Source organism: Heptranchias perlo, chromosome 2 (assembly GCF_035084215.1).
Source record: "Heptranchias perlo isolate sHepPer1 chromosome 2, sHepPer1.hap1, whole genome shotgun sequence".
NCBI classification, from domain to species: domain Eukaryota; kingdom Metazoa; phylum Chordata; class Chondrichthyes; order Hexanchiformes; family Hexanchidae; genus Heptranchias; species Heptranchias perlo.
The window spans coordinates 91,916,902-91,943,652 of record NC_090326.1 but is presented as its reverse complement, the minus strand read 5'-3'; the positions used below and the strand labels follow the sequence as shown (position 1 = coordinate 91,943,652).

At 42.5% G+C, this 26,751-nt stretch overlaps 1 protein-coding gene across 1 annotated transcript in view; it reads left to right on the top strand.

Moving 5' to 3' along the window:
* The window catches only part of asns (asparagine synthetase), a 28,759-nt gene extending 7,328 nt beyond the window's left edge, over positions 1–21,431 (top strand). Inside the window, 8 exon segments of the mRNA XM_067995959.1 lie at positions 3,511–3,641; positions 4,503–4,629; positions 5,971–6,077; positions 12,575–12,675; positions 13,326–13,407; positions 13,554–13,709; positions 15,824–15,956; positions 21,211–21,431. Of these exon segments, the coding sequence (XP_067852060.1) occupies positions 3,511–3,641; positions 4,503–4,629; positions 5,971–6,077; positions 12,575–12,675; positions 13,326–13,407; positions 13,554–13,709; positions 15,824–15,956; positions 21,211–21,431 (1,058 nt within the window).
* The last annotated feature ends 5,320 nt before the right edge of the window (positions 21,432–26,751 follow it).

Here is a 26,751-nt window from a genome sequence, read left to right as displayed (position 1 = left end):
ACTCCACGTGATATCAAGAAATGGCTGAGTGCACTGAATAAAAAAAGGCTATGGGTCCCAACAACATGCCAGCAGTAGTGCTGAAGACTTGTGCTCCAGAACTAGCCGTGCCTCTAGCCAAACTGTTCCAGTACAGTTACAATACTGACATCTACCCGACAATGTGGAAAATTGCCCATTCATGTCCTATCCACAAAGAGCAGGACAAATCCAATCTGGCCAATTACCGCCCTATCAGTCTACTCTCAATCATCAGCAAAGTGATGGAAGATGTTGTCGACAGTGCTATCAAGTGGCACTTACTCTCCAATAAGCTGCTTACCGATGCTTAGTTTGGGTTCTGCCAGGACCACTCAGCTCCAGACCTCATTACAGCCTTGGTCCAAACATGGACAAAAGAGCTGAATTCCAGAGGTGAGGTGGGAGTGACTGCCCTTGACATCAAGGCAGCATTTGAACTAGTGTGGCACCAAGGAGCCCTAATAAAATTGATGTCAATGGGAATCGGGGGAAAACTCTCCAGTGGCTGGAGTCATACCTAGCACAAAGGAAGATGGTAGTGTTTGTTGGAGGCCAATCATCTCAGCCCCAGGACATTGCTGCAGGAGTTCCTCAGGGCAGTGTCCTAGGCCCAACCATCTTCAGCTGCTTCATCAAGGATCTTCCCTCCATCATAAGGTCAGAAATGGGGATGTCCACTGATGATTGCACAGTGTTCAGTTCCATTTGCAACCTCTCAGATAATGGAGCAGTCCGTGCCCGCATGCAGCAAAACCTGGACAACATCCAGGCTTGGGCTGATAAGTGGCAAGTAACATTCGGAACAGACAAGTGCCAGACAATGACCGTCTCCAATAAGAGAGAGTCTAACCACCTCCCCTTGACATTCAACGGCATTACCATTGCCGAATCCCCCACCATCAACACCCTGGGGGTCACCATTGACCAGAAACTTAACTGGATCAGGCACATAAATACTGTGGCTACAAGAGGAGGTCAGAGGCTTGGTATTCTGCGACGAGTGACTCACCTCGTGACTCCCCAAAGCCTTTCCACTATCTACAAGGCACAAGTCAGGAATGTGATGGAATACTTTCCACTTGCCTGGATGAGTGCAGCTCCAACAACACTCAAGAAGTTCAACACCATCCAGGACAAAGCAGCCCGCTTGATTGGCACCCCATCCACCACCCTAAACATTCACTCCCTTCACCACTGGCCCACCGTGGCTGCAGTGTGTACCATCTACAGGATGCACTGCAGCAACTCGCCAAGGCTTCTTCGACAGCACCTCCCAAACCCGCGACCTCTACCACCTAGAAGCACAATGGCAGCAGGCTCATGGGAACAACACCACCTGCACATTCCCCTCCAAGTCACACACCATCTTGACTTGGAAATATATCGCCGTTCCTTCATCGTCGCTGGGTCAAAATCCTGGAACTCCCTTCCTAACAGCACTGTGGGAGAACCTTCACCACACGGACTGCAGCGGTTCAAGGTGGCGGCTCACCACCACTTTCTCAAGGGCAATTAAGGATGGGCAATAAATGCTGGCCTTGCCAGCGACGCCCACATCCCATGAATGAATAAAAAAAATTAGAAGAATCATTCCTTCACACCAGTTTGAAGTAGTTTTAACACTAATATGTTGAGAGGAAAATCTGTCTCTCTTAAGCTATTCTACAGTTCTTCTGAGGTTGGATGCCTCAGAAAGAAAGAAGGAAAGACTTGCATTTCTGTAGCCTTTCATGACCTCAGGATGTCCCAAAACACTTTACAGCCAATTAAGTACTTATGAAATGTAGTCACTGTTGTAATGTCGGAAATGTGGCAGCAAATTTGTACACAGCAAAGTCCCACAAAAAGCAATTAAATAATGACCAGATAATCTGTTTTAAATGATGTTGGTTGAGCGATAAATGTTGGCCAGGGCACTGGGGAGAACTCCCCTGCTCTTCTTTGAAATAGTGCCATGGGATCTTTTTCATCCACCTGAGGGGACAGATGGGGTCTCAGTTCAACATCTCATCTGAAAGACGGCACCTCTGACAGTGCAGCAATCCCTCAGTACTGCACTGGATTATCAGCCTAGATTTTATGCTTAAGTCGCTGGAGTGGGACTTGAACCCACAACCTTCTGACTCAGAGGTGAGAGTGCGAGAAGACTATTTGATGGCATCAGAGTTACTCCGTGTTTTGAAACAATTATATGTTTTTCCTATCTTTGGAAACAATGCAGTAATCAAAATAGACACATATCCTCCAGAGACAAACAATAACATCTCATGTTATTTTGTCTCTGGAGGCAAAGTGGCAGTGGGGAAAAGGACCAGTAATAAACTCCTGTAAAATACATAACTTTCAATTTCTCGTGGTACTGAACCAGACAATGATAGCATGATTGGTCCATTCCTAGGCTGACATAATGGCCCAGAAATGGCTTAGAAAAGAACGGAGAGGTCAACAGTACTCTCTGTTATTAGTGGCGAAATCGAGGAGCAAATTCCGGCATTCGCACATGTGCAGTGAAAAGCAGAAATCCAGAACTTGCTCCTTGTGGTCCTCTGGCGGTATAACAGCTTCGAATTAAAGGTATATCGCCGGCTGCAATCAGTGAAATCATTGAATAAACACCAATTTGCTCAAGTGCCCAGCTGGAAAGTAACTAATATCGCACAAAACAGGTACGCTTAAAAGTACCAGATCTAAATTAAGTTTTAACAGTCTTATTGACTGCCAAACAACTAAAAATTAACTTTTAAAAATGTGGAGTCTCATTACTCCTGATTTTAATAGTTTCTGGTCATTAATTTTTTTTAAAAAAATTTAAAAATTTTCAAAAAATTATTTTTTACTTTTCCCTTCTGTATCTTTTATTTAATTTGATTATTTTTTACCCTCTCTTTTTTCGCCATCTATAACTGTTTTTACAATGATTTTAATGTTGTACCTTTCACTTCCTGGATTTTACGTTCCAGTTTGCTGAAAGTTTCGCAGCTTGTCAAAAATGCTACGATCTGATTGTTCGAGGGGAGAGATCGATCCTCTCGTTTCTCCTATGGGTCCTAGCTTCACTGGAGCTAACGCTGGGCTCTTCTCTGCTTCCTATTAGAGGAAGTGCACCCAGTGAAGACAGCGGTAAATTAGTGGGTTAGTAAAAATCTATGGAGCGGCGAGCATTGTTGGGTCACCACTCCGAGCAATTTCTGGACCAATGGGTAAGCTGATATTGTCATAGCTTGTAAATTACTAGTTAATTTCATATAGCTAAACAACAATATAATTTTCTTTTTGAATTTGACATGGGTGCTATATGTGAAGTTATAAGTATCAGAAATGCCAAGTTGTCTTTAATTGCATAGAATGGAATACTTTCTAACGTTTCATTCATCTAGGTCAGACGTTACAAGTATTATCAGTGTCAGCAGCATTCACTGCTGAATCTAATTATCAAAGTGGGCCCCACTGAAAATTAATCCAATTCTTTCTTTCTGTTTTTTATGATAGGTGGTTTGGATTCTAGCCTTGTCGCTGCCTTTGTTTTGAAACTGAAAAAGAAAAATAATGACTTAAGATATCCAGTGCAGACATTTTCAATAGGAATGGAAGACAGCACTGATATAATTGCTGCTCGGAAGGTAATAATCGTTCAAGTTAATTTGATAATCACATGTTGGACAATTGTAGGCTTGTGTGGCAAACTTATCAACTTCCCTCCTCCTCCTCTCCTGAAAATATTGTTTCCTCATTGGGATATGGTTTCAATCATGGCAGTACCGCACCTAATTGCCATCCCAGCTGTAAAAGCTACCAGCACAGACCAGTGATTGAACCTGGCGCCTTCCTGATCTGCATGACTCAGGTACTCACTGGATAAGTCAGAGCAGAAGCGTGCAGATACATATAATTGAAAACAGTGGCTGAATTTGATAGCACTGTTAGCCATTTGCAGTGACTAAGAGCTTGGCTAGGCAGACTGGTACAAGGTTATAACACTGGACTCATGAACAGCAGTCCCTCTCTTGTCTTACATTTGTATTCCAGCTCTGTAGGGCAATCTTAGCCTTCTGGGCTGGACCATATCAATTTCCTTAGAATCACTGGGGTGTGTGAGTAATAGTACTGCACAGTAGCTTTTGGAGGTAGAGTTTCCTGCATTTTAGCAAACTGGATGAAATGTTACCATATAGAAAGAAAGAACATGCATTTATATAGCACCTTTCAAATCCTCAGGACATCCTCAAGCACATCACAGCCAATAAAGAACTTTTGAAGTGTAGTCACTGTTGCAATGTAGGGAAATATATTTTGAAAATATTAATCACAATCCTCTTTATCATATAAGAATTTGGTAAAACTGATTGCTGTCTTGGTTTCTGAGGCAGTACTGTTAAGATTGTTAATTTTAGTTTTAATATAAATGTGGTGCTAAAAAGTATCATCCTTCTATTGTATGGCTCTTGTAATGAGGTTCACTTTTTTGTGGTTGCTTGAACTAGGTTGCAGCACACATCAAGAGTGAGCATCATGAAGTTATCTTCACACCTGAAGAGGGCATTCAGGCAATAGAAGATGTGATCTTTAGCCTTGAGAGCTATGATAGCGCTACAATCCGTGCCTCTGTTGGTAACGTTTGCACTTCATAGCTGTATTGGTTCAGGTGCTCAAGTTATTTAGGATAAACTTGAAGGAAGAGCATGAATATTTTTGTATATGTTTTCTAGGCATTACATTTGCATTTTCAGTTAGCTCTTGCGTGACTACCTGTTAACCAATTGCAGTGTTTACTGACCACAACACTGTGGTTCGTCCTAATCATGATCAGCAATTGTTAACTAAATCATATAAAATACACAGATATAAATAGGAAAATATATAGGTAGATTGGTAAATAAATGTCTGATACCAGAACTGAAACAATCACTAGATAAGCCTGTCAGGCACCCAATAAATGTCACCCATCAGAAATGGGCAGTGTTCAGGCTCAGTAAGTGACCACTAACTTCAACATTAATCAAAATCTTCTTTTTCATATAAGAATTTGGTAAAACTGATTGCTGTCTTGGTTTCAGAGACAATAATGTCTCCTCAAATATGGACGTAAAATGGACAGAGGTTTTTCTGCTGATAGCAACTAACAAGTCACTTCAGAGAAATGTTCCTAAGTATTTTCTTAAATATTCCGTACTTTGTTAGTTACTGATGGGCGCTAAGAATTTCTATCTTCCCTTTCACCAGTTCGACATAAAATGAAATGCACACGTGTAATATAAAATATTATAGAATTACAGAAGAAAGTATACTTTTAGTTTAGAATTTTAGTTTAGTGGAAGCTATTGCAAAACAAAATATTGTTTTAATATTTCTTATGTTTGTGGAGAAGTTTTCACCTCTGTCCAGAAAAACTTTGATTCATGATCCTGAAAATCTTGTTAACAGGAATTAAAGTCAGAAATTCCTGACATCTATAATATAGGTCCAACACTGGCATATTTTAATGGTTCAGTGTGAGGATAATTTAATTTCAAACTTCCTGACCTTTTTACAATCTGCATTAACAAGAATTCAATTTGTTTTTAGTGCCAGATGCAGTCTTACACTAACCGTCAGTAACAGAAACATTTCCTGATTCAAATTACTTCCTGGTCTGCCATTATTCTGTTGTTTATTCCATTTATTTATCGTGTCAGAAAGACAGACACTTCAAAACAATAACTGAGAAAGGCCCGGGGACTGAATAGAAAAGTAAATTAGCCACAATTCACATACACGAAGAAATAATCCATGTGAGAGACTATTGAAATATTGGGTAAGGAAAAAAGTGTACCTGACATGAGTGTACTAATGTATATACAGACACACACACGTGCTGTGAGTTCTGTAAGGTGCACCACGCCCTGAGATCTGTAGGAAATCATTTGAACTCCATTTTGACAACATGCTAATGTAATGTTTTTCTCTTTGTAGGAATGTATTTAGTGTCTAAATATATACGTGAGAAAACTGACACCGTTGTCATTTTCTCTGGGGAAGGAGCAGATGAACTCACACAGGGATATTCATACTTTCATAAGGTAAAATGAAATTTTCCCCTGCATAAGTGGAACTTTATTGATTTCATATCTAACTTTAAGAACTGCTAGTTTTTTTTTCTGTCTGAAAATGTATTTTTGTTCTCTTCTTCTGCTTTCACGATGCACATCTATCCATATCTACATGTGCCAGTGAAATGATTTAGGGGATTAAATTGGTTAACCCCCGAAAATGGGCACGGGCATCGCATTGTGCATCGCACTGCAAGGCCTGGTCAACCTGTCACAGGTAGCACAAGACATTCGTGCTACAAGGGAACGTACTTCATGCATGTGAAATAATCAGGCCTTGACACGAGGATTCCACGACATACGCACTTTCCACCAGCAGAAGGAGCTCGAATCTCTTAAAGACAGCCTGCCTGTCGGAGACACAGCCTGCATCTCCGACAGGCAGCCTGCGTCTCTTAAAGGTAGCCGGTATCTGTTATTTTTTAACAATAAGATATGGGTCTGCATGGAGTCTGAACAGAGATGTGTCCCTATGTCTACAAACTGTTGAGTTATGTTAAAACATTGAATAAAGGTTTCATACCCCTAAATCCTATATCCTCCAATCTGCATGCCAAACCCTCACCAATCTGCCAGTCTGAGTTGATACAAGGTCTGCGAGAGTGCGTGCACCAAGGTTCTCTGCTGATGCACTAGAGGCCTTGGTGCAAGAGGTGGACAGAAGGAGGGGTATCCTATATCCGTGGGGGGTGGGGGGATGGCAAGAGGCCTTCCAGACATATACTCAAAGGGCAGTGGGAGGCAGTAGGGGACGCAGTCAATGCCATAGCACCAGGAACATGGATGCAGTGCAGGAAGAAGTTCAATGCTTTGATACGAGTGGTCAAGGTGAGTGAGGTCAACTGTCAAATGGCCTCTCCTACCAACTGCACCATTAGCCGCATCCACTGCTCCACGCACTACACCCCCATCACCCACATACCAACAAACTTTCAATCAGTACTCAACTCTTCCAATCAAATTCTTCCTCTCACCCTCACACATTACCACGTTTGCAGCCGCACTCCCATAACACACAGGCCACACACACTGGCAGCTATTCAACCATGAAAGGCACATCACCCAGACACACGTCTAGCTTTCTTGCAGGAGATGGTGCCAATTTTATACGTCTCCTCTTTGGATCTAATACTATCCCTAATTTATTTTGTAAGCCACGGTTGAGCCGCCTTTCCTGTTTTATTTTTGCGCCAGACAGGAATGAATAATTGTTGTAATTCCTGCACACGTTCTTTAAATATTAGCCATTGCCTATCCACTGTCGTCCCTTTTAGTAAAGTTCCCCAATCTATCCTAGACAACTCACACCTCATACTTTGGTAATTCCTTTATTTAGATTCAGGACCCTAGTTTAGGATTCAACTACTTCACTCTCCATCTTAATGAGGAATTCTATCATGTTATGGCAGCTCTTCCCTAAGGGACCTTGCACAACAAGATTGTTAATTAATCCTTTCTCATTGCACAATACCCAGTCTAGGATCACCTGTTCTCTAGTTGGTTCCTCAACATATTGGTCTAGAAATCCATCATGTACACACTCCAGGAATTCCTCCCCCACAGTATTATTGCTAATTTGGTTTGACCAATCTATATATAAATTAAAGTCACCCATGATTATAGTTGTACCCTTCTTGCATGCATCTCTAATTTCCTGTTTAATGCCCTCCCCTACATCTCCACTACTGTTTGGGGGCCTATAGACAACCCCACCAACGTTTTCTGCCCCTTGGTGTTTCTTAGCTCCACCCATACAGATTCCATATCGTGTTTTTCCGAGCCAATATCCTTCCTCACTATTGCATTGATTTCCTCCGTTACTAGCAACATTACCCCACCTCCTTTCCCTTTTGCCAGTCCTTCCTAAATATTGAATACCCCTGGATGTTCAGTTCCCATCCTTGGTCACCCTGCAGCCATGTCTCCGTAATCGCAACTATATCATACCCGTTAATATCTATTTGCGCTGTTAATTCATCTACCTTATTGCGAATGCTCCGCGCATTAAGACACAATGCATTTAGACTTGTCTTTTTAAGATTGTTAGTCATCTTAGTATTATTTTGCACTATGGCCCTATTTGTTTTTCGCCCTTGTTTTCTCTGCCTTCCACTATTGCTTCTTCCCTTTCTGTCTTTTGTTTCTATCCTTGTCTCCCCCTCCTCTGTCTCCCTGCTCAGGTTCCCATCCCCCTGCCATTCTAGTTTAAACCTTCCCCAACAGCACTAGCAAACACCCCCACGAGGACATCGGTCCCGGTCCTGCTCGGATGTAATCCGTCACGCTTGTACAGGTCCCACCTTCCCCAGAACCGGTCCCAATGTCCCAGGAATCTAAATCCCTCCGTCCTACACCATCCCTGCAGCCATGCATTCATCTGGTCTATTGTCCTGTTCCTATACTCACTAGCATGTGGCACTGGTAGTAATCCTGAGATCACTACCTTTGAAGCCATGCTTTTTAATTTATCTCCTAACTCCTTATAGGAATATAGGAACAGGAGTAGGCCATTCAGCCCCTCGTGCCTGCTCCGCCATTTGATAAGATCATGGCTGATCTGTGATCTAACTCCATATACCTGCCTTTGGCCCATATCCCTTAATACCTTTGGTTGCCAAAAAGCTATCTATCTCAGATTTAAATTTAGCAATTGAACTAGTATCAATTGCCGTTTGCGGAAGAGAGTTCCAAATTTCTACCACCCTTTGTGTGTAGAAATGTTTTCTAATCTCATTTCTGAAAGGTCTGGCTCTAATTTTTAGACTGTGCCCCCTACTCCTAGAATCCCCAAACAGTGGAAATAGTTTCTCTCTATCCACCCTATCTGTTCCCCTTAATATCTTATAAACATCGATCAGATCACCCCTTAACCTTCTAAACTCTAGAGAATACAACCCCAATTTGTGTAATCTCCCCTCGTAACTTAACCCTTGAAGTCTGGGTATCATTCTAGTAAACAAACGCTGCACTCCCTCCAAGGCCAGTATGTCCTTCCAAAGGTGCGGTGCCCAGAACTGCTCACAGTACTCCAGGTGCGGTCTAACCAGGGTTTTGTACAGCTGCAGCATAACTTCTGCCCCCTTGTACTCCAGACCTCTAGATATCAAGGCCAGCATTCCATTTGCCTTATTGATTATTTTCTGCACCTGTTCATGACACTTCAATGATCTATGTACCTGAACCCCTAAGTCCCTTTGGACATCCACTGTTTTTAACTTTTTACCATTTAGAAAGTACCCTGTTCTATCCTTTTTTGATCCAAAGTGGATGACCTCACATTTGCCTACATTGAATTCCATTTGCCACAGTTTTGCCCATTCACCTAATCTATCAATATCGCTTTGTAATTTTATGTTTTCATCTACACTGCTTACAATGCCACCAATCTTTGTGTCATCGGCAAACTTAGATATGAGACTTTCTATGCCTTCATCTAAGTCGTTAATAAATATTGTGAATAATTGAGGCCCCCAGACCGATCCCTGCAGGACTCCACTAGTCACATCCTGCCAATGTGAGTACCTACCCATTATCCCGACTCTCTGTCGCCTTTCACTCAGCCAACTTCTTATCCAAGTCCGTAATTTTCCCTCGATTCCATGGGCTTCTATCTTAGCTAACAGTCTCTTATGTGGGACCTTATCAAATGCCTTCTGGAAGTCCATATAAATAACATCCATTGACATTCCCTTGTCCACTACTTTAGTCACCTCTTCAAAAAATTCAATCAGGTTTGTCAGGCATGACCTACCTTTCACAAATCCATGCTGGCTCTCTCTGATTAACTGAAAACTCTCGAGGTGTTCAGTCACCCTATCCTTAATTATAGACTCCAGCATTTTCCCCACAACAGATGTTAGGCTAACTGGCCTATAATTCCCTGGTTTCCCTCTCTCTCCTTTCTTAAAAAGCGGAGTGACACGTGCAATTTTCCAATCTAGAGGGACAGTTCCTGAATCTAGAGAACTTTGAAAGATTATAGTTAGGGCATCTGCAATGTGCTCACCTACTTCCTTTAAAACCCTGGGATGGAAACCATCTGGTCCTGGGGATTTGTCACTCTGTAGTGCTATTATTTTCTTCATTACTGTTGTTTTACTTATGTTAATTGTATTGAGTCCCTGTCCCTGATTCAGTATTAGTTTTCTTGGGATTTCCGGCATGCTATCCTCTTTTTCTACTGTAAATACTGACGCAAAGTAATTGTTCAACATGTCCGCCATTTCCCCATTGTCAATGACAATATCCCCACTTTCAGTTTTTAAGGGGCCAACACTGCTCCTGACCACCCTCTTTTTCCTGATATAATCCTTAAATTCACCTTGCAAGACCTCATCCCTTTTTTTACCTATGTCGTTAGTACCGATATGGACCACGACTACTGGCTGTTCACCCTCCCCCTCCAGAATGCCCTGCAGCCGCTCCGTGACATCCTTGACCCTAGCACCAGGGAGGCAACATACCATCCTGGAGTCACGTTTGCAGCCGCAGAAACACCTTTCTGTTCCCCTTACAATTGAATCCCCTATCACTATGGCCCTGCCACTCTTATTCCTCCCCTCCTGTGCAGCAGAGCCACCCGTGGTGCCCCGAACTTGTCTCTTGCTGCTTTCCCCTGATAAGCCATCTCCCCCAACAGTAATCAAAGCGGGATATCTGTTTGAGAGGGAGATGACCCCAGGGAACTCCTGCTCTACCTGCCTAGTCCTTTAACTCTGCCTGGCGGTCACCCATTTCCTTTCTGCCTGCGTAATCTTTACCTGCGTCGTACAGGAGGAGCATATCACGGGTGCGAGCTGTGCTGCCATGACTTGCCTTAGATTTACATTGAGTTCACCTCTCAGACTCTCCTTCCGCTCTCGGACTCTCCTTTTACACTGTGCTCACCTCTCGGACTCCCCTGCCTCACCTGTGATGTCACACAGTAGTTTTCTCTTGTTGCAGGTCTGCTGCTGCTTTTATCCCCACTCTTAATCTTCTGCTGCTCAGGTCCACAGCCGCTTTGCGGAAAAAGTTAGGAAAAGCAAGGCAAAGCAGCTACTCCTTTCCCCACTTCACCGAACTCCCGCACTCACCAAACTCTCAGCTGTTCACTTTGTGCTCAGTTGCCGACCCTTCTGCCACGTGGTCTACATGTGGCTGCCGCCAAAATTGCTCTAGGGGCAAAGGTTTTTTTTGCCTTTTGTACACGTTTCATAATTCCTAGTGCAATATGCATTAGCTTATATTTATCCACATCAAAAATGTATTGCTATTCTTTAATATATTTGCTATTGTTTAATTTGATAGTTTGTTTAGGCCCCTTGGAATGCTATTGCTGATCATACCCAGTTTTACCCCTGCATCGCCACCCTCGACTCCACTGCTGTTGCATTGCTGTCTCACTGCGTGTCTGGCCACAAGTTGTGGATGAGCTGGAACTTCCACCAAATAAACATTGGCAAGACTAAAGTTATCCTGTCTTTATTCAAAATTGGCAACTTCATCCGGAAATCTGCCACCTGCATCCTATCCCATACTATATCCTCCTCACCTATTGCCCCCATCCTTAAGCTGTCCCTCAACATACTGATTTCTAAATCCTCAACTTCTGGCTGTCTTTTCTCTTCAAAGATAATGGGCCAGATTTTTGCTGTAAAAATAATGGTGAGGCTAACAGCGCTCACTGTTATTTATGTGCAAATTGAACAGTAACTTCCAGCGAGCACACGTGCGCAGTTAAGCGCGGAAATCTGGAAGTTGCTGTCTGAGATGTATGGCTTCTGTAAGCTGTGCGAAAATGGCATCTCGCCGTTTGGCTCCCCATTTAAATGAATTGGACAGCGTGACGTTCCTGTTGTAGATGTGGACTAAACTCCCAGAAAAAGTTAGGGCTTGTCCATTCCAGTGTAAGCACCCTTTTAACGTCTTGGTAAGTCTTAATTACTGCCAAACAACCTCTCTGGTACTGAAAATGAACCTTTACAAGTGTAGAGTCCCATTCCTTTTGCTTTTCATCATTGTTAGACATTTTTTTTAAATGTAAATAAATAATTTTTTCTTCTTTCTTTCTGTCTCTTTTATCTCTGTCTCTTAATCCAATCTTTCTTACCTTCTCTTTATTCCACTTACTGTGTCTGATTTGACATTGAATTCACTATTCTGGTTCAGTCTCTGCAATGCTCAGTAACGGTTCTTCAATCTGACTGGTTAAGGAGACACACAGTTGCTTGCCCTGTTCACACATGTCCCAGGTGCCCTGTAGAGGGCGCAGCACTGAATGGATCTCTAACTTACAGTAACTTGCCATGTAAAAGCTCATAGAAAGTCTATGGGCAAGTACAAGCCTAACAAACGGCGTCCACTCGCAGCAAAATCTGGCCCAATGAAGTTTGCCGAAATTTTTTCAAGAGGACAGTCATCCTATAAGCGACTTCAATTTTGTGATCCTTCCTTTGCTAAGCATTTGTTTTATACGTGTTTTCCAGATTCCTTCTGCTGAAGAAGCTGCAGAAGAAAGTGAAAGACGCCTAAGGGAACTGTATATGTACACTGTGCTGCATTCTGATAGAGTAACAGCTGCCCACGGGTAGGATTTTTTTTTCTGTCTCTCATTAGTGAAACACACCACAACATTTCACTGCTATGTTCATCAAGAAGTTTATAAACATGCAGAGATAAAAACAAAAGCATGAATACAGACTAGTCTGAAACAAATATAGAATTATCCTGGAAATGCACAACAAATCAGAATCAGCACCGGCCACTGCTGATGAAAGATTACACCCAAAATGATAAGCTGCGTGTTAACCTATCTTCTTCTTTCAGAGGCCGAGTGTGAATGTTTAGATATCAGCCTTGACACACTTTCCTCTGAGTCGTGGATCCAAGTCCCACTCCAGAGATTTGAACATATAATCTAGGCTTCCAACCTTCTGACTCAGAGAAAAAAGTGATGTCACTGAGCCAAGTCTGACACTTTAGCCCCTAGTTAGCTTCTAATTGACCTGAAGATATTACAGCATTTTGACTTTGTGCCCTTAAAGGGGCAAGCCAGCCACAGGCTGCTGCCTCAAGTAGTAGAATAATACATTGTTCATTACATGGTATAATGTTACTTTGCTTATGAATGGCATAACATTTGACTTACCATGAATAATGCTATGGGAGATTGGTTAAAATATTTAATTTTTTAAAACTTAGTTTATTTGTTTTTACATGTGTTGTGTTTTTATTCAGATTGGAACTTAGAGTTCCATTTTTGGACTATCGGTTTACATCCTACTTCCTGTCACTTCCACCAGAACAATGAGCACCAAAAGTACCCTCAATTTCTTATCAAACTATAGAAGTTAACTTCCCACATTACAACTGTGACTACACTTCAAAAGAGCTATGTAAATGCAAGTCTTTCTTTTTAGTTAAAAAGTTTATTTGATGACTTACACTCTTTTGATCATTGTTAAGAATGGAATAGAAAAATTTCTTCTGCGTAAGTCATTTGAAGACACAGATCTCATTCCACACGACACACTTTGGAGATCAAAAGAACCTTTCAGTGATGGAATTTCTTCTCTCAAGATGTCGCGGTTTAGCATACTAGAGGAGCACATGGATACCCAGGTATACATAATATTCAAAATTACTATCAGCGCGTTATAGTTGTTTACAATTTGGAAACAAATGAGTACAGTACTGGTGACACATCTCCAAAGTCCTGTTAGAGTTACAGAACAATACGATGGGGCAAGGGGGTAGGGCTTTCAATACAAAGTGCTTCATTCGCAAACATTATAAGAAATCCTTTGTAATTTTTTCTAATTTTCAGAACCACACAGCAGCATGTTTGAGATCTGTTTTGTTGGGTTACCTAGCTGAAGAAAGACTGCCCAATTGATGTGTTCAGGAGGTCTGCTTTAGACAAACTCTCATTATGTAGGAGTGGTATCATTCCCAGAACTGATCCAATTACTTTTCGTACAATTTTAAAAGTTCAGGACTGACTGGGGTTTGTGTCCAGGTAACTGTATCAGCCTGGTATGATCAGATTAGTGTCCATTAGCTTTATCTCCATTTATTCTTGGTATCATCAAGTATAAAAGGTGATAATCGAAAGATGCTTTAATACTTTTGTAGATTGGTTTGTCACAGTTATTTGTTCTTATTGCCTGCACCTGAATAACAAGATAAATCAAATGTCTAATACAATGACTGTTGGACAATAATACTGGTTACCTCCAAGATATTATAGGCACTATTACATATAAATAAAAATTCATTAGGAAAGGGAATAGTGCCAGAGGCCTGGCAGACAGCTAATGTTATTCCTAGATTAAAAAAGGGAGATAGAACAAGGCCAGGGAACTATAGACCAGTTAGCTTAATGTTGGTGGTAGGAAAGATAAAGGAATCTTTACTAAAAGAGATAATAGAAAATCATCTAGAAAATGAAAATATAATAAAGAGTAGTCAGTATAGATTTCAGAAGGTCATGCTTGACCAACCTACATAGAAACATAGAAAAACTTACGGTACAGAAGGAGGCCATTCGGCTCATCGTGTCTGTGCCAGTCGAAAAAGAGCTACCCAGCCTAATCCCACTTTCCAGCACTTGTTCCACAGCCTTGTAGGTTATGGCACTTCAAGCGCACATCCAAGTACTTTTTAAATGTGATGAAGGTTTCTGCCTCTACCACCCTTTCAGGCAGTGAGTTCCAGACCCCCAACACCCTCTGGGTGAAAAAATTTCTCCTCAGCTCCCCTCTAATCCTTCTACCATTTACTTTAAATCTATGCTCCTGTTTACTGACCTCTCTGCTAAGAGAAATAGGTCCTTTCCGTCCACTCTATTTAGGCCCCTCATAATTTTATATACCTCAATTAAATCACCCCTCAGCCTCCTCTGTCCCAAAGAAAACAACCCCAGCCACTCCAATCTTTCCTCATAGCTAAAATTCCCAGTCCTGGCAACATCCTCGTAAATCTCCTCTGTACCCTCTCCGGTGCAATCACATCTTTCCTGTAATGTGGTGACCAGAAGTACACAGTACTCAAGCTGTGGCCTAACCAATGTTTTATACAGTTCTAGCATAACCTCCCTGCTCTTATATTCTATGCCTCAGCTAATAAAGGAAAGTATCCTGTAAGCCTTCTTAACTACCTTATCGACCTGTCCTGCTACCTTCAGGGATCTGTGGACATGCACTCCAAGGTCCCTCTCTTCCTCGACACCTCTCAGTATCCTCCCATTTATTGTGTATTCCCTTGCCTTGTTTGCCCTCCCCAAATGTATTACCTCATACTTCTCTGGATTGATTTCCATTTGCCACTTTTCTGCCCACCTGACCAGTCCATTGATATCTTCCTGCAGTCTCCAGCTTTCCTCCTCACTATCAACCACATGGCCAATTCTTGTGTCATCTGCAAACTTCTTGATCAAGCCCCCCACATTCAAGTCCAAATCATTAATATATACCATAAAAAGCAAGGGACCTAGTACTGAGCCTTGCGGGACCCCACTGGAAACAGCTTTCCAGTCACAAAAACATGATCTGAATTAAGTTTTGTAATACAGTTCACACCTCATAATTTGAACTTAATTTGAATTATTTGACAGTTTGAATTTTTTTGAGGTGAGTATTTATTTGAGGTAAGTGTTGTACGATGAATTAGATCCTTGCTGATATTTTAAGGAATTGTAAGCAAAGTAATAATTATCACTGCATTCATTCATTAAGGTTGAAGGCCAGCAGCTCAAGAAAGCAGCAGAAAGGTTTCCTTTCAATCCACCAAAAACAAAACAATGCTATTTCTACCGGCAGATCTTTGAAAAGTTTTTCCCAGGACGTGCGAGTTGGATCTCAGAAAATTGTGTGCAAATCTCAGAAAATTGTGCAAATAATAGGGTAATAATAGTGGGGGATTTCAACTTCCCCAATATTAACTGGGATACTCAGAGTGTAAAAGGCTTAGAGGGTACAAAATTCTTAACGTGCATCCAGGAGAGCTTTTTGAGCCAGCATGTAGAAAGTCCTACAAGAGAGGGGGCGGTACTGGACCTAATTCTAGGGAATGTGGCCGGCCAAGTGGAAGAAGTGCTAGTAGGTGAGCACTTTGGTGACAGTGACCATAATTCGGTGAGATTTAAGGTGGTCATGGAAAAGGACAGGGAGGGGCCGGAAATAAAGGTTCTAAATTGGGGGAAGGCCGATTTTAATAGGATAAGGCAGGATCTGGCCAAAATGGACTGGGATCAGCTGCTTGTAGGAAAATCCGCATCGGAGCAATGGGAGTCTTTCAGAAGGGAGATTGAGACCATACAATGGCAACATGTTCCCGTAAAGGTCAAGGGTGGTTCCAAGAACTCCAGGGAACCTTGGATGTCAGGGGATATACGAGAATGGATTAGGAAAAAAAGGAGGGCTTTTGGCAGATACAAAAGGCTAAGGACGGAGGAAGCCCTAGAGGAGTACAAAAAGTGCAGGGGGATACTTAAAAAAGAAATTAGGAGATCAAGGAGGGGCCATGAAATAACACTGGCGAGCAAAATAAAGGAAAATCCTAAGATGTTTTTTAAGTATATTAAGGGTAAGAGGATGACTAGGGAAAAAATAGGGCCCATTAGGGACAAAAATGGCAATCTGTGTGTGGAGCCGGCAGATGTAGGAGGGGTTCTAAATGAATTGTTTGCATCTGTTTTCACTATGGAGAAGGACGATGTAGACATAGAAATACGGCAGGGGGACTGTGATATACTCGAACATATTAACATCGAGCGGGAGGAGGTATTGGCGGTTTTAGCAGGCCTAAAAATGGATAAATCCCCAGGCCCGGACGAAATGTATCCCAGGCTACTGTGTGAGGCAAAGGAGGAGATTGCGGGGGCTCTGACACATATATTCAGAACCTCTCTGGCCACAGGGGATGTGCCAGAGGACTGGAGAACCGCTAATGTAATACCATTATTCAAGAAGGGGAGTAGGGAAAAACCGGGGAACTACAGGCCAGTGAGCCTAACATCAGTGGTAGGAAAATTATTGGAAAAAATTCTGAAGGACAAAATTAGTCTCCACTTGGAGAAGCAAGGATTAATCAGGGATAGTCAACATGGCTTTGTCAAGGGAAGATCATGTCTGACTAATTTGATTGAATTTTTTGAGGGGGTGACTAGGCGTGTGGATGAGGGTAACGCAGTGGATGTGGTATACATGGATTTCAGTAAGGCCTTCGATAAAGTCCCCCACAGGAGACTGGTCAAGAAGGTACGAGCCCATGGAATCCAGGGTGCCTTGGCACTTTGGATACAAAACTGGCTTAGTGGCAGAAGGCAGAGGGTGATGGTCGAAGGTTGTTTTTGTGACTGGAAGCCTGTGGCCAGTGGGGTACCACAGGGATCGGTGCTGGGTCCCTTGCTGTTTGTGGTCTACATTAACGACTTGGATATGAATGTAAAAGGTATGATCAGTAAGTTCGCTGATGATACAAAGATTGGTAGGGTGGTAAATAGCGAGGAGGATAGCCTCAGTCTGCAGGACGATATAGATGGGTTGGTCAGATGGGCAGAACAGTGGCAAATGGAATTTAACCCGGAAAAGTGCGAGGTGATGCACTTTGGAGGGACTAACAAGGCAAGGGAATACACAATGAATGGGAGGACCCTAGGCAAGACAGAGGGTCAGAGGGATCTTGGTGTGCAAGTTCACAGATCCCTGAAGGCGACGGAACAGGTAGATAAGGTGGTAAAGAAGGCATACGGGATACTTGCCTTTATTAGCCGAGGCATAGAATATAAGAGCAAGGAGGTTATGATGGAGCTGTATAAAACACTGGTTAGGCCACAGCTGGAGTACTGTGTGCAGTTCTGGTTGCCACACTACAGGAAGGATGTGATCGCTTTGGAGAGGGTGCAGAGGAGAATCACCAGGATGTTACCAGGGCTGGAGCGCTTCAGCTATGATGAGAGACTGGGAAGATTGGGTTTGTTTTCCTTGGAGCAGAGGAGGCTGAGGGGGGACATGATTGAGGTGTACAAAATTATGAGGGGCACAGATAGGATGGATACTAAGGAGCTTTTTCCCTTCGTTGAGGGTTCTATAACAAGGGGACATAGATTCAAGGTAAAAGGCGGGAGGTTTAGAGGGGATTTGAGAAAGAACTTTTTCACCCAGAGGGTGGTTGGAGTCTGGAACTCACTGTCTGAAAGGGTTGTGGAGGCAGGAACCCTCACAACATTCAAGAAGCATTTGGATGAGCACTTGAAATGCCATAGCATACAAGGCTACGGACCCAATGCTGGAATATGGGATTAGAGTAGACAGGGCTGATGGCCGGCGCGGACACGATGGGCCGAAGGGCCTCTATCCGTGCTGTATAACTCTATGACTCTATGATTCCATATTACTGGATGCCCCAATGATCCCTCATCTTGCATAATGCAGCACTAGAAGTCTGAAAAATAGGAAACCCTTATTGAAGAGCAAAGGAGATACACCTGTGCTGCAGAGATGCAATATTCTGACAATTATTGTTTACTAGTAGGGTTTTTGTAAAAAAAATTCTAGAACCTCTTGTTAGAGATGGGGTTTTCTTACTTTTAATTTACTCCTCAAAATAATAGGGTTCACAGCATTAAATGTTAAATGTTCACAGATTTATTAAGCATACAATAATTAAACATGCAGTTAACAGCAGCACTTGCGACAAAAAACTTGTGAATTTTAGCCGAAGAATTCAAACACCTTACATTTCAGTGCTTGGTGTACTTGGTTGATCAGATCTTAATCGAATTCTAAGGTGTCTGTTCCAACATCCATGTTTTATACCTTTTTTTTCCACCGTGACAAGCGTGACAAACCATATGTTTCTGCATTGCCTAATACAATTCCATAGAAGGTGAATTTTAATGAGCTTCTCCCTTATCAACAACTTTAGTTTTAATGAGTTATTTTTCTGTAGACTGTACAACTCCCCGACTTTCTCAGGCAGGTGCATATCTTCAAGGCCTCAAGGGCTCCCTCCTTATGAATGAACAAAGGGAGCTTTTCTGCCTGTATGTAGTTGCTGCTGCAGAACTTGTTATCAACTAATTAAAGCTTTCTGCACTGGACTGTCTTTTAATTAGGTTTATTGTCTAAACTGATCATTGCTTTAAGGTCAGTCTTAATTCAACAGTTCAGTGGTCACTGAATCTATATTAAACATACATATATATAAAATAAAGCAAGACTGTCTTATGATTATAACATTGGTAGACTTCAAGACAGCCTGATTAACCCTGTCCTTACATTCAATTCAATAGCAAATAGTGGATTTCTGGGAGATTAAAATGCTGGAAATCTGAAATAAAAACAGAAGATGTTCAAAACTCACACAAATCTATTAGCATCTGAGAAGGGAAAAGGCAGATTAACTTTTTGGGTAGAGACTCTTCATCAGAACCTATGGAGCCAGTTTCCATGTCATTAGCACCGGGGAGCACTTATTGTGCAGGCGCTACTGATGGACACCTGTGATGTGGGTCTCTACCCCCTTTACGTGGACCTGGGATTTTCTGGGAAATTTCCCTGAGAATGGAAGTGAGATCTGAGCCAGCTAGTCTAAATATAGCTATCAGCACCTAAGAGGAATCTATTCAGGAGCAGATGATCCAGGATGGAATGGATATCACATCTATAGATGGAGAATCATAACTCTGATGTCTTAGGAGGCTAACACAATCATCCCAGCGGAAGGCAAAGTAACCTACTCTACTAGGTCAACTCAGAAAGACAGGTTTGTATAACTTTCTGGAATTATTGCTAAAGCTGTGAGCAAATCAGTCGTGAGCTGAACTAATTGAACTTTTAATATATCCAATAGACTTGCTATAGAAAGCTGCTAACTTGTCATCTATATAAGGAATGTAACTGTAAACTAATCTCACCAACTTTATATCACTGAGCTTACTATCAACTTATAATCAGCAACGCCAAATAATGTTGAATCACTGTGACATATCTGAACTACCTTAGTAACCTCCATTTATTAATTCCATCAGTTAACTACATCTACTAAATAATTTGTATGCTAAACTTTTAAGACTTCATTGTGATTATAAGGCGTTAATAAAGAAATGTTAGTTCATGTCTTTGTGGTCTGACTTGATGATTTGGCAAAGAAGGGGTTAATTTATTCACTCAGTAGTTTGTACATATCCTAACAACATAAGGAGTTGTTAGTACTAATGTTAATATGATGCAAACTGGTTGATGCAAGACAATTTGTTGAGCCAAATCTCGGCACCTAATACTTCTCTGGATAGGAATGGTAAATTTCGAGGTGGTTATTTGTTGAGGAGTTACGGTGAAATAACTGAAGATTTGCCTGGTGTCATTTGATCAATATTCCTTTCAAGATTTATTAGGGGAGCATATCCCAGTATTCTTACAGAGTTAAGGAAACTGTTACTCTATTGGGAATTTATTACCAAACAATAGAAAGGAGATAGAGGAAGAGATATGTAGAGAAATTAAAGGAAAATGTAGTAACAACAGGACCATAATGGGTGACTTTAATTACCAAAAGATAGACTAGGGTAAAAGTAATATAAGTGGCATGGGTACGGTAGCACAGTGGTTATGTTACTAGACTAGTAACTCTAGAAGCCAGGACTAATAATCCAGAGTTATGAGTTCAAATCCCACCACGGCAGCTGGGGAATTTAAATTCAATTAATTAAATAGAATCGGGAAATTAAAAAAAACTATCAATAATGGTGGCCATGAAACTACTGGATTGTTGTACAAACCCACTTCATTCACTAATGCCCTTTAGGGAAAGAAACCTACCATCCTTATCTGGTCTGGCTGAAATGTGAATCCAAACCCACAACAACATGGTTGATTCTTAATTGCCCTCTGAAATATCCTAGCAAGCCACAATCTTGCTACAAAAAGTCATAATAAGAATAAAACTGGACAGACCACTAAGCACCAGACATGACAAAAGCAAACCAAGCCCAGTTGACCCTGCGAAAGTCCTCTTCACTAACATCTAGGGACTTGTGCCAAAATTGGGAGAGCTGTCCCACAGACTAGTCAAGCAACAGCCTGACGTAACCATACTCACAGAATCATACCTCTTTCAGCCAACGTCCCAAACTCTTCCGTCACCATCCCTGAGTATGTCCTGACCCACCAGATGGTGGCAGTACAGGAGGGAGTGGCCCTGCGAGTCCTCAACATTGACTCTGGACCCCATGAAATCTCATGGCATCAGGTCAAAGATGGGCAAGGAAACCTCCTGCTGATTACCACCAACCGCCCTCCCTCAGCTGAAGAATCAGTCTGTCAGTTGAGTACCACTTGAGCACTGAGGGTAGCAAGAGCACAGAATGTACTCTGGGTGGGGGACTTCAATGTCCATCAACAAGTGGCTCGGTAGCAACACAGCTGCCAGACTGGGCCTGTGGCAGGTAGTGAGGGAAAAGCCTACTTGTCCTCACCAATCTGCATCTGTCCATGACAGTATTGGTAGGAGTGACCACCACAAAGTCCTTGTGGAGATGAAGTCCAGTATTCACACTGAAGACACCATCCAATGTGCTTGTGTGCCACTACCACCGTGCTAAATGGGATAGATTCAGAATAGATCTAGCAGCTCAAAACTGGGCATCCATGAGGCGCTGTGGGCCATCAGCAGCAGCAGAATTGTATTACAGCACAATCTGTAACTTCATGGCCCGGCATATTCCTCACTCCACCATTACCAACAAGCCAGGGGATCAATCGTAACTCAATGAGGAGTGTAGAAGGGCATGCCAGGAACAGAACAATACGTGCCTAAAAATGAGGTGCCAACCTGGTAAAGCTACAACACAGGAGTACATGCATGCTAAACAGCAGAAGCAACATGCTATAGACAGAACTAAGCGATTCCACAACCAATGTATCAGATCTAAAGCTCTGCAGTCCTGTCACATACAGTCGTGAATGGTGGTGGACAATTAAACAACTAACGGGAGGAGGAGGCTCTGCAAACATCCCCATCCTCAATGATGGCAGAGTCCAGCAAAAGAGAACAGCCAAGCTGCTCCAGTACAGCTACAACACTGGCATCTACCCAGCAATGTGGAAAATTGCCCAGGTATGTCCTGTCCACAAAAAGCAGGACAAATCCAATCCGGCCAATTACCACCCCATCAGTATACTCTCAATCATCAGCAAAGTGATGGAAGGTGTTGTCGACAGTGCTATTAAGCGGCACTTACTCACCAATAACCTGCTCACCGATGCTCAGTTTGGGTTCCGCCAGGACCACTTGGCTCCAGACCTCATTACAGCCTTGGTCCAAACATGAACAAAACAGCTGAATTCCAGAGGTGAGGTGAGAGTGACTGCCCTTGACATTAAGGCAGCATTTGATTGAGTGTGGCACCAAGAAGCCTTAGTACAATTGAAGTCAATGTGATTCAGGGGGAAAACTCTCCAATGGCTGGAGTCATACCTTGCACAAAGGAAGATGGTAGAGGTTGTTGGAGGCCAATCATCTCAGCCCCAGGACATTGCTGCAGGAGTTCCTCAGGGCAGTGTCCTACGCCCAAACATCTTCAGCTGCTTCATCAATGACCTTCCCTCCATCATAAGGTCAGAAATGGGGATGTTCGCTGATGATTGCACAATGTTCAGTTCCATTCGCAACCCCTCAGATAATGAAGCAGTCCATGCCTGCATGCAGCAAGACCTGGACAACATTCAGGCTTGGGCTGATAAGTGACAAGTAACATTCGTGCCAGACAAGTGCCAGGCAATGACCATCTCCAACAAGAGAGAGTCTAACCACTTCCCCTTGACATTCAACGGCATTACCATTGCCGAATCCCCCACCATCAACATCCTGGGGGTCACCATTGACCAGAAACTAAACTGGACCAGCCACATAAATACTGTGGCTACAAGAGCAGGTCAGAGGCTGGGTATTCTGCGGCGAGTGACTCACCTCCTGACTCCCCAAAGCCTTTCCACCATCTACAAGGCACAAGTCAGGAGTGTGATGGAATACTCTCCACTTACCTGGATGAGTGCAGCTCCAACAACACACATGAAGCTCGACACCATCCAGGACAAAGCAGCCCGCTTGATTGGCACCCCATCCACCACCCTAAACATTCACTCTTTTCACCACCGGCGCACTGTGGCTGCAGTGTGTACCTTCCACAGGATGCACTGCAGCAACTCGCCAAGGCTTCTTCGACAGCACCTCCTAAACCTGCGACCTCTACCACCTAGAAGGACAAGGGCAGCAGGCACATGGGAACACCACCACCTGCATGTTCCCCTCCAAGTCACACACCATCCCGACTTGGAAATATTTCGCCGTTCCTTCATCATCGCTGGGTAAAATCCTGAAACTCCCTACCTAACAGCACTGTGGGAGAACCTTCACCACACGGACTTCAGCGGTTCAAGAAGGCGGCTCACCACCACCTTTTCAAGGGCAATTAGGGATGGGCAATAAATGCTGGCCTTGCCAGCGACGCCCACATCCCATGAACGAATAAAAAAAAGAGGGGTTTCTACAATGTGTCCAGAACTGTTTTCTAGACCAGTATGTTTGTCGTCCAACAAGGAAGGCGGCGGTGCTCTAGGAAATGAATTGGGCCAAGTAGATGATAAAAGGTAGGAGAATATTTAGGAGAGAATGACCATAACATAATTAGATTCAATATAAACACTGAAAAGGAGAGGGATAAAGGTACTTGACTTGAAAAAATGCCAATTTCAAAGAGAAAAAAGGGAACTCATCCAGATAAATTGACAACAAAAAATTGGTAGATAAGATAGTGGAGAAACAATGGGAAATGTTCAAACAGGAGATGCTTAGAGTTAGGATGTGCAGTTTCTTTGATGAGTAGAGAAATTAAAATGAAAATGTGAATTGAAAAAAGGCATATTAGAAATGTAGGGCTAAAAATATAAAAGAAAATCAAGCAAGGTATAGAAAATATAGAGAGGAAGCAAAAAAGATTAGAAAGGTTGGCAGGTAACCAAAAGAACCAGAGGGGAGATGAGGATTTTTTTTTACTTGGCGAGTTGTTATGATCTGGAATGCATTGCCAGAAAGGGTGGTGGAAGCAGATTCAGCGAGTTACATCGAAGCTACAACACGGAAACAGGCCATTCTGCCCAACTGGTCTCTGCCGGCGTTTATGCTCCATACGGGCCTCCTCCCTCCCTACTTCATCTCACCCTAACAGGATACCCTTCTATTCCTTTCTCCTTCACATGCTTGTCTAGTTTCCCCTTAAATGCATCTGTGCTATTCGCCTCAACTACTCCTTGTGGTAGTGTGTTCCACATTCTTATCACTCTTTGGGGATAAAGAAATTTCTGCTGAATTCCTTATTGGATTTATGAGCGACTATTTTATATTCATGATCTCTAGTTTTGATCTCCCCCACAAGTGGAAACGTTTTCTCTACGTCTAGCCTAGCAAACCCTTTATTAAGTTGCATCACTATTTTTAGTGATTTATGTATCTGTACCCCTAGATCCCTTTGCTCTTCTATCCCATTTAGACTCTTATCCAAGCTGTATGTGGTCTCCTTATTCTTCCTACCAAAATGCACCACCTCACACTTATCTATATTGAAATTCATTTGCCAATTACATGACCGTTCTGCAAGTTTATTAATGTCCTCTTGACGCATTCTTTCTTTGTATTAACTATACCCCCAATTTGGTGTCGTTCTCAAATTTTGAAATTGTACTTCCGATTCCCGAATCCAAATCATTAAAGTAAATTCTGAACAACAGTAGTCCCAACACTGATCCCTGTGGAACACCACATCCCACCTTTTGCCAGTCTGAGTAGCTACACTTAACCCCTACTCTCTGTTTTGTAGCTAACTTGCTATCCATTCTGCTACCTGTCCCCAGATTCCACATGCTCTGATCTTATCCATGAGTCTACAATGCGGTACCTTATCGAAGGCCTTTTGAAAATCCAAATATATTACATTTACTACATTACCCTTGTCTACTCTTTCTGTTAACTCTTCAACGAATTCAATAAGGTTGGTCAAGCATGACTTTCCCTTCTGAAATCTGTGCTGAAATCTATTCTCTTTTATATTTTTGTTCTCTAGATGTCTTTCCATTATATCTTTGAGTAAACATAAGAACATAAGAAATAGGAGCAGGAGTAGGCCATACACCCCCTCGAGCCTGCTCTGCTATTCAATCAGATCATGGCTGATCTTCGACCTCAACTCCACTTTCCCGCCCAATTCCCATATCGCTTGATTCCCCTAGAGTCCAAAAACCTATCCTTCTCAGCCTTGAATATATTCAATGACTCAGCATCCTCAGCCCTCTGGGGTAGAGAATTCCAAAGATTCACAACCCTCTGAGAGAAGAAATTCCTCCTCATCTCAGTCTTGAAAGGCAGACCCCTTATCCTGAGACTAAGCCCCCTAGTTCTAGACTCTCTAGCCAGGGGAAACAACCTCTCAGCATCTACCCTGTCAAGTCCCCTCATAATCTCATATGTTTCAATGGGATCACTTCTCATTCTTCTAAACTCCAGAGAGAATAGGCCCATTCTACTCAACCTTTCCTCATAGGACAACCCTCTCATCCCAGGAATTAATCTAGTGAACCTTTGTTGTACCGCTTCTAAGGCAAGTATATCCTTCCTTAGATAAGGAGACCAAAACTATGCGCAGTACAACTGTTAAGACTTCCGTACTCCAACCCCCTTGCAATAAAGGCCAACGTGCCATTTGCTCTCCGAATTGCCTGCTGTACCTGCATACTGACTTTTTGTGTTTCTTGTACGAGGACACCCAAGTCTCTCTAAACACCAACATTTAATAATTTCTCACCATTTAAAAAATATTCTGTTTTTCTATTCTTCCTACCAAAGTGAATAATGTCACATTTCCCCACATTATACTCCATCTGTCACCCTCTTGCCCACTCAGCAAGTCTATATCCCTATGCAGACTCTTTGTGTCCTCCTCACAGCTTACTTTCCCACCTAGCTTTGTATCGTCAGCAAACTTGGATACATTACACTCAGTCCCTTCATCTAAGTCATTAATATAGATTGTAAAAATCTGAGGTCTAAGCACCGATCCTTGCGGCACCCCACTCGTTACAGCCTGCCAACCTGAAAATGACCCGTTTATCCCTACTCTCTGTTTTCTGTCCTTTAACCAGTCGTCTACCCATACTAACATATTACCCCCAACCCCATGAGCCCTTACCTTGTGTAACAACCTTTTATGTGGCACCTTATCAAATGCCTTTTGAAAATCCAAATGGTTCCCCTTTATCTACCCTGCTAGTTACATCCTCAAAAAACTCTAATAGATTTGTCAAACATGATTTCCCTTTCATAAAACCATGTTGACTCTGCCTAATCATATTATGATTTTCTAAGTGCCCTGTTACCACTTCCTTAATAATGGATTCCAGCATTTTCCCGACAACCGATGTCAGGCTAACTGGCCTGTAGTTTCCTGTTTTCTCTCTCCCTCCCTCCTTGAATAGTGGGGTAACATTTACTACCTTCCAGTCCACTGGGACCGTTCCAGAATCTAGAGAATTTTGGAAGATTATAATCAATGCATCCACTATCTCTGCAGCCACCTCTTTTAGAACCCTAGGATGTAGGCCATCAGGTC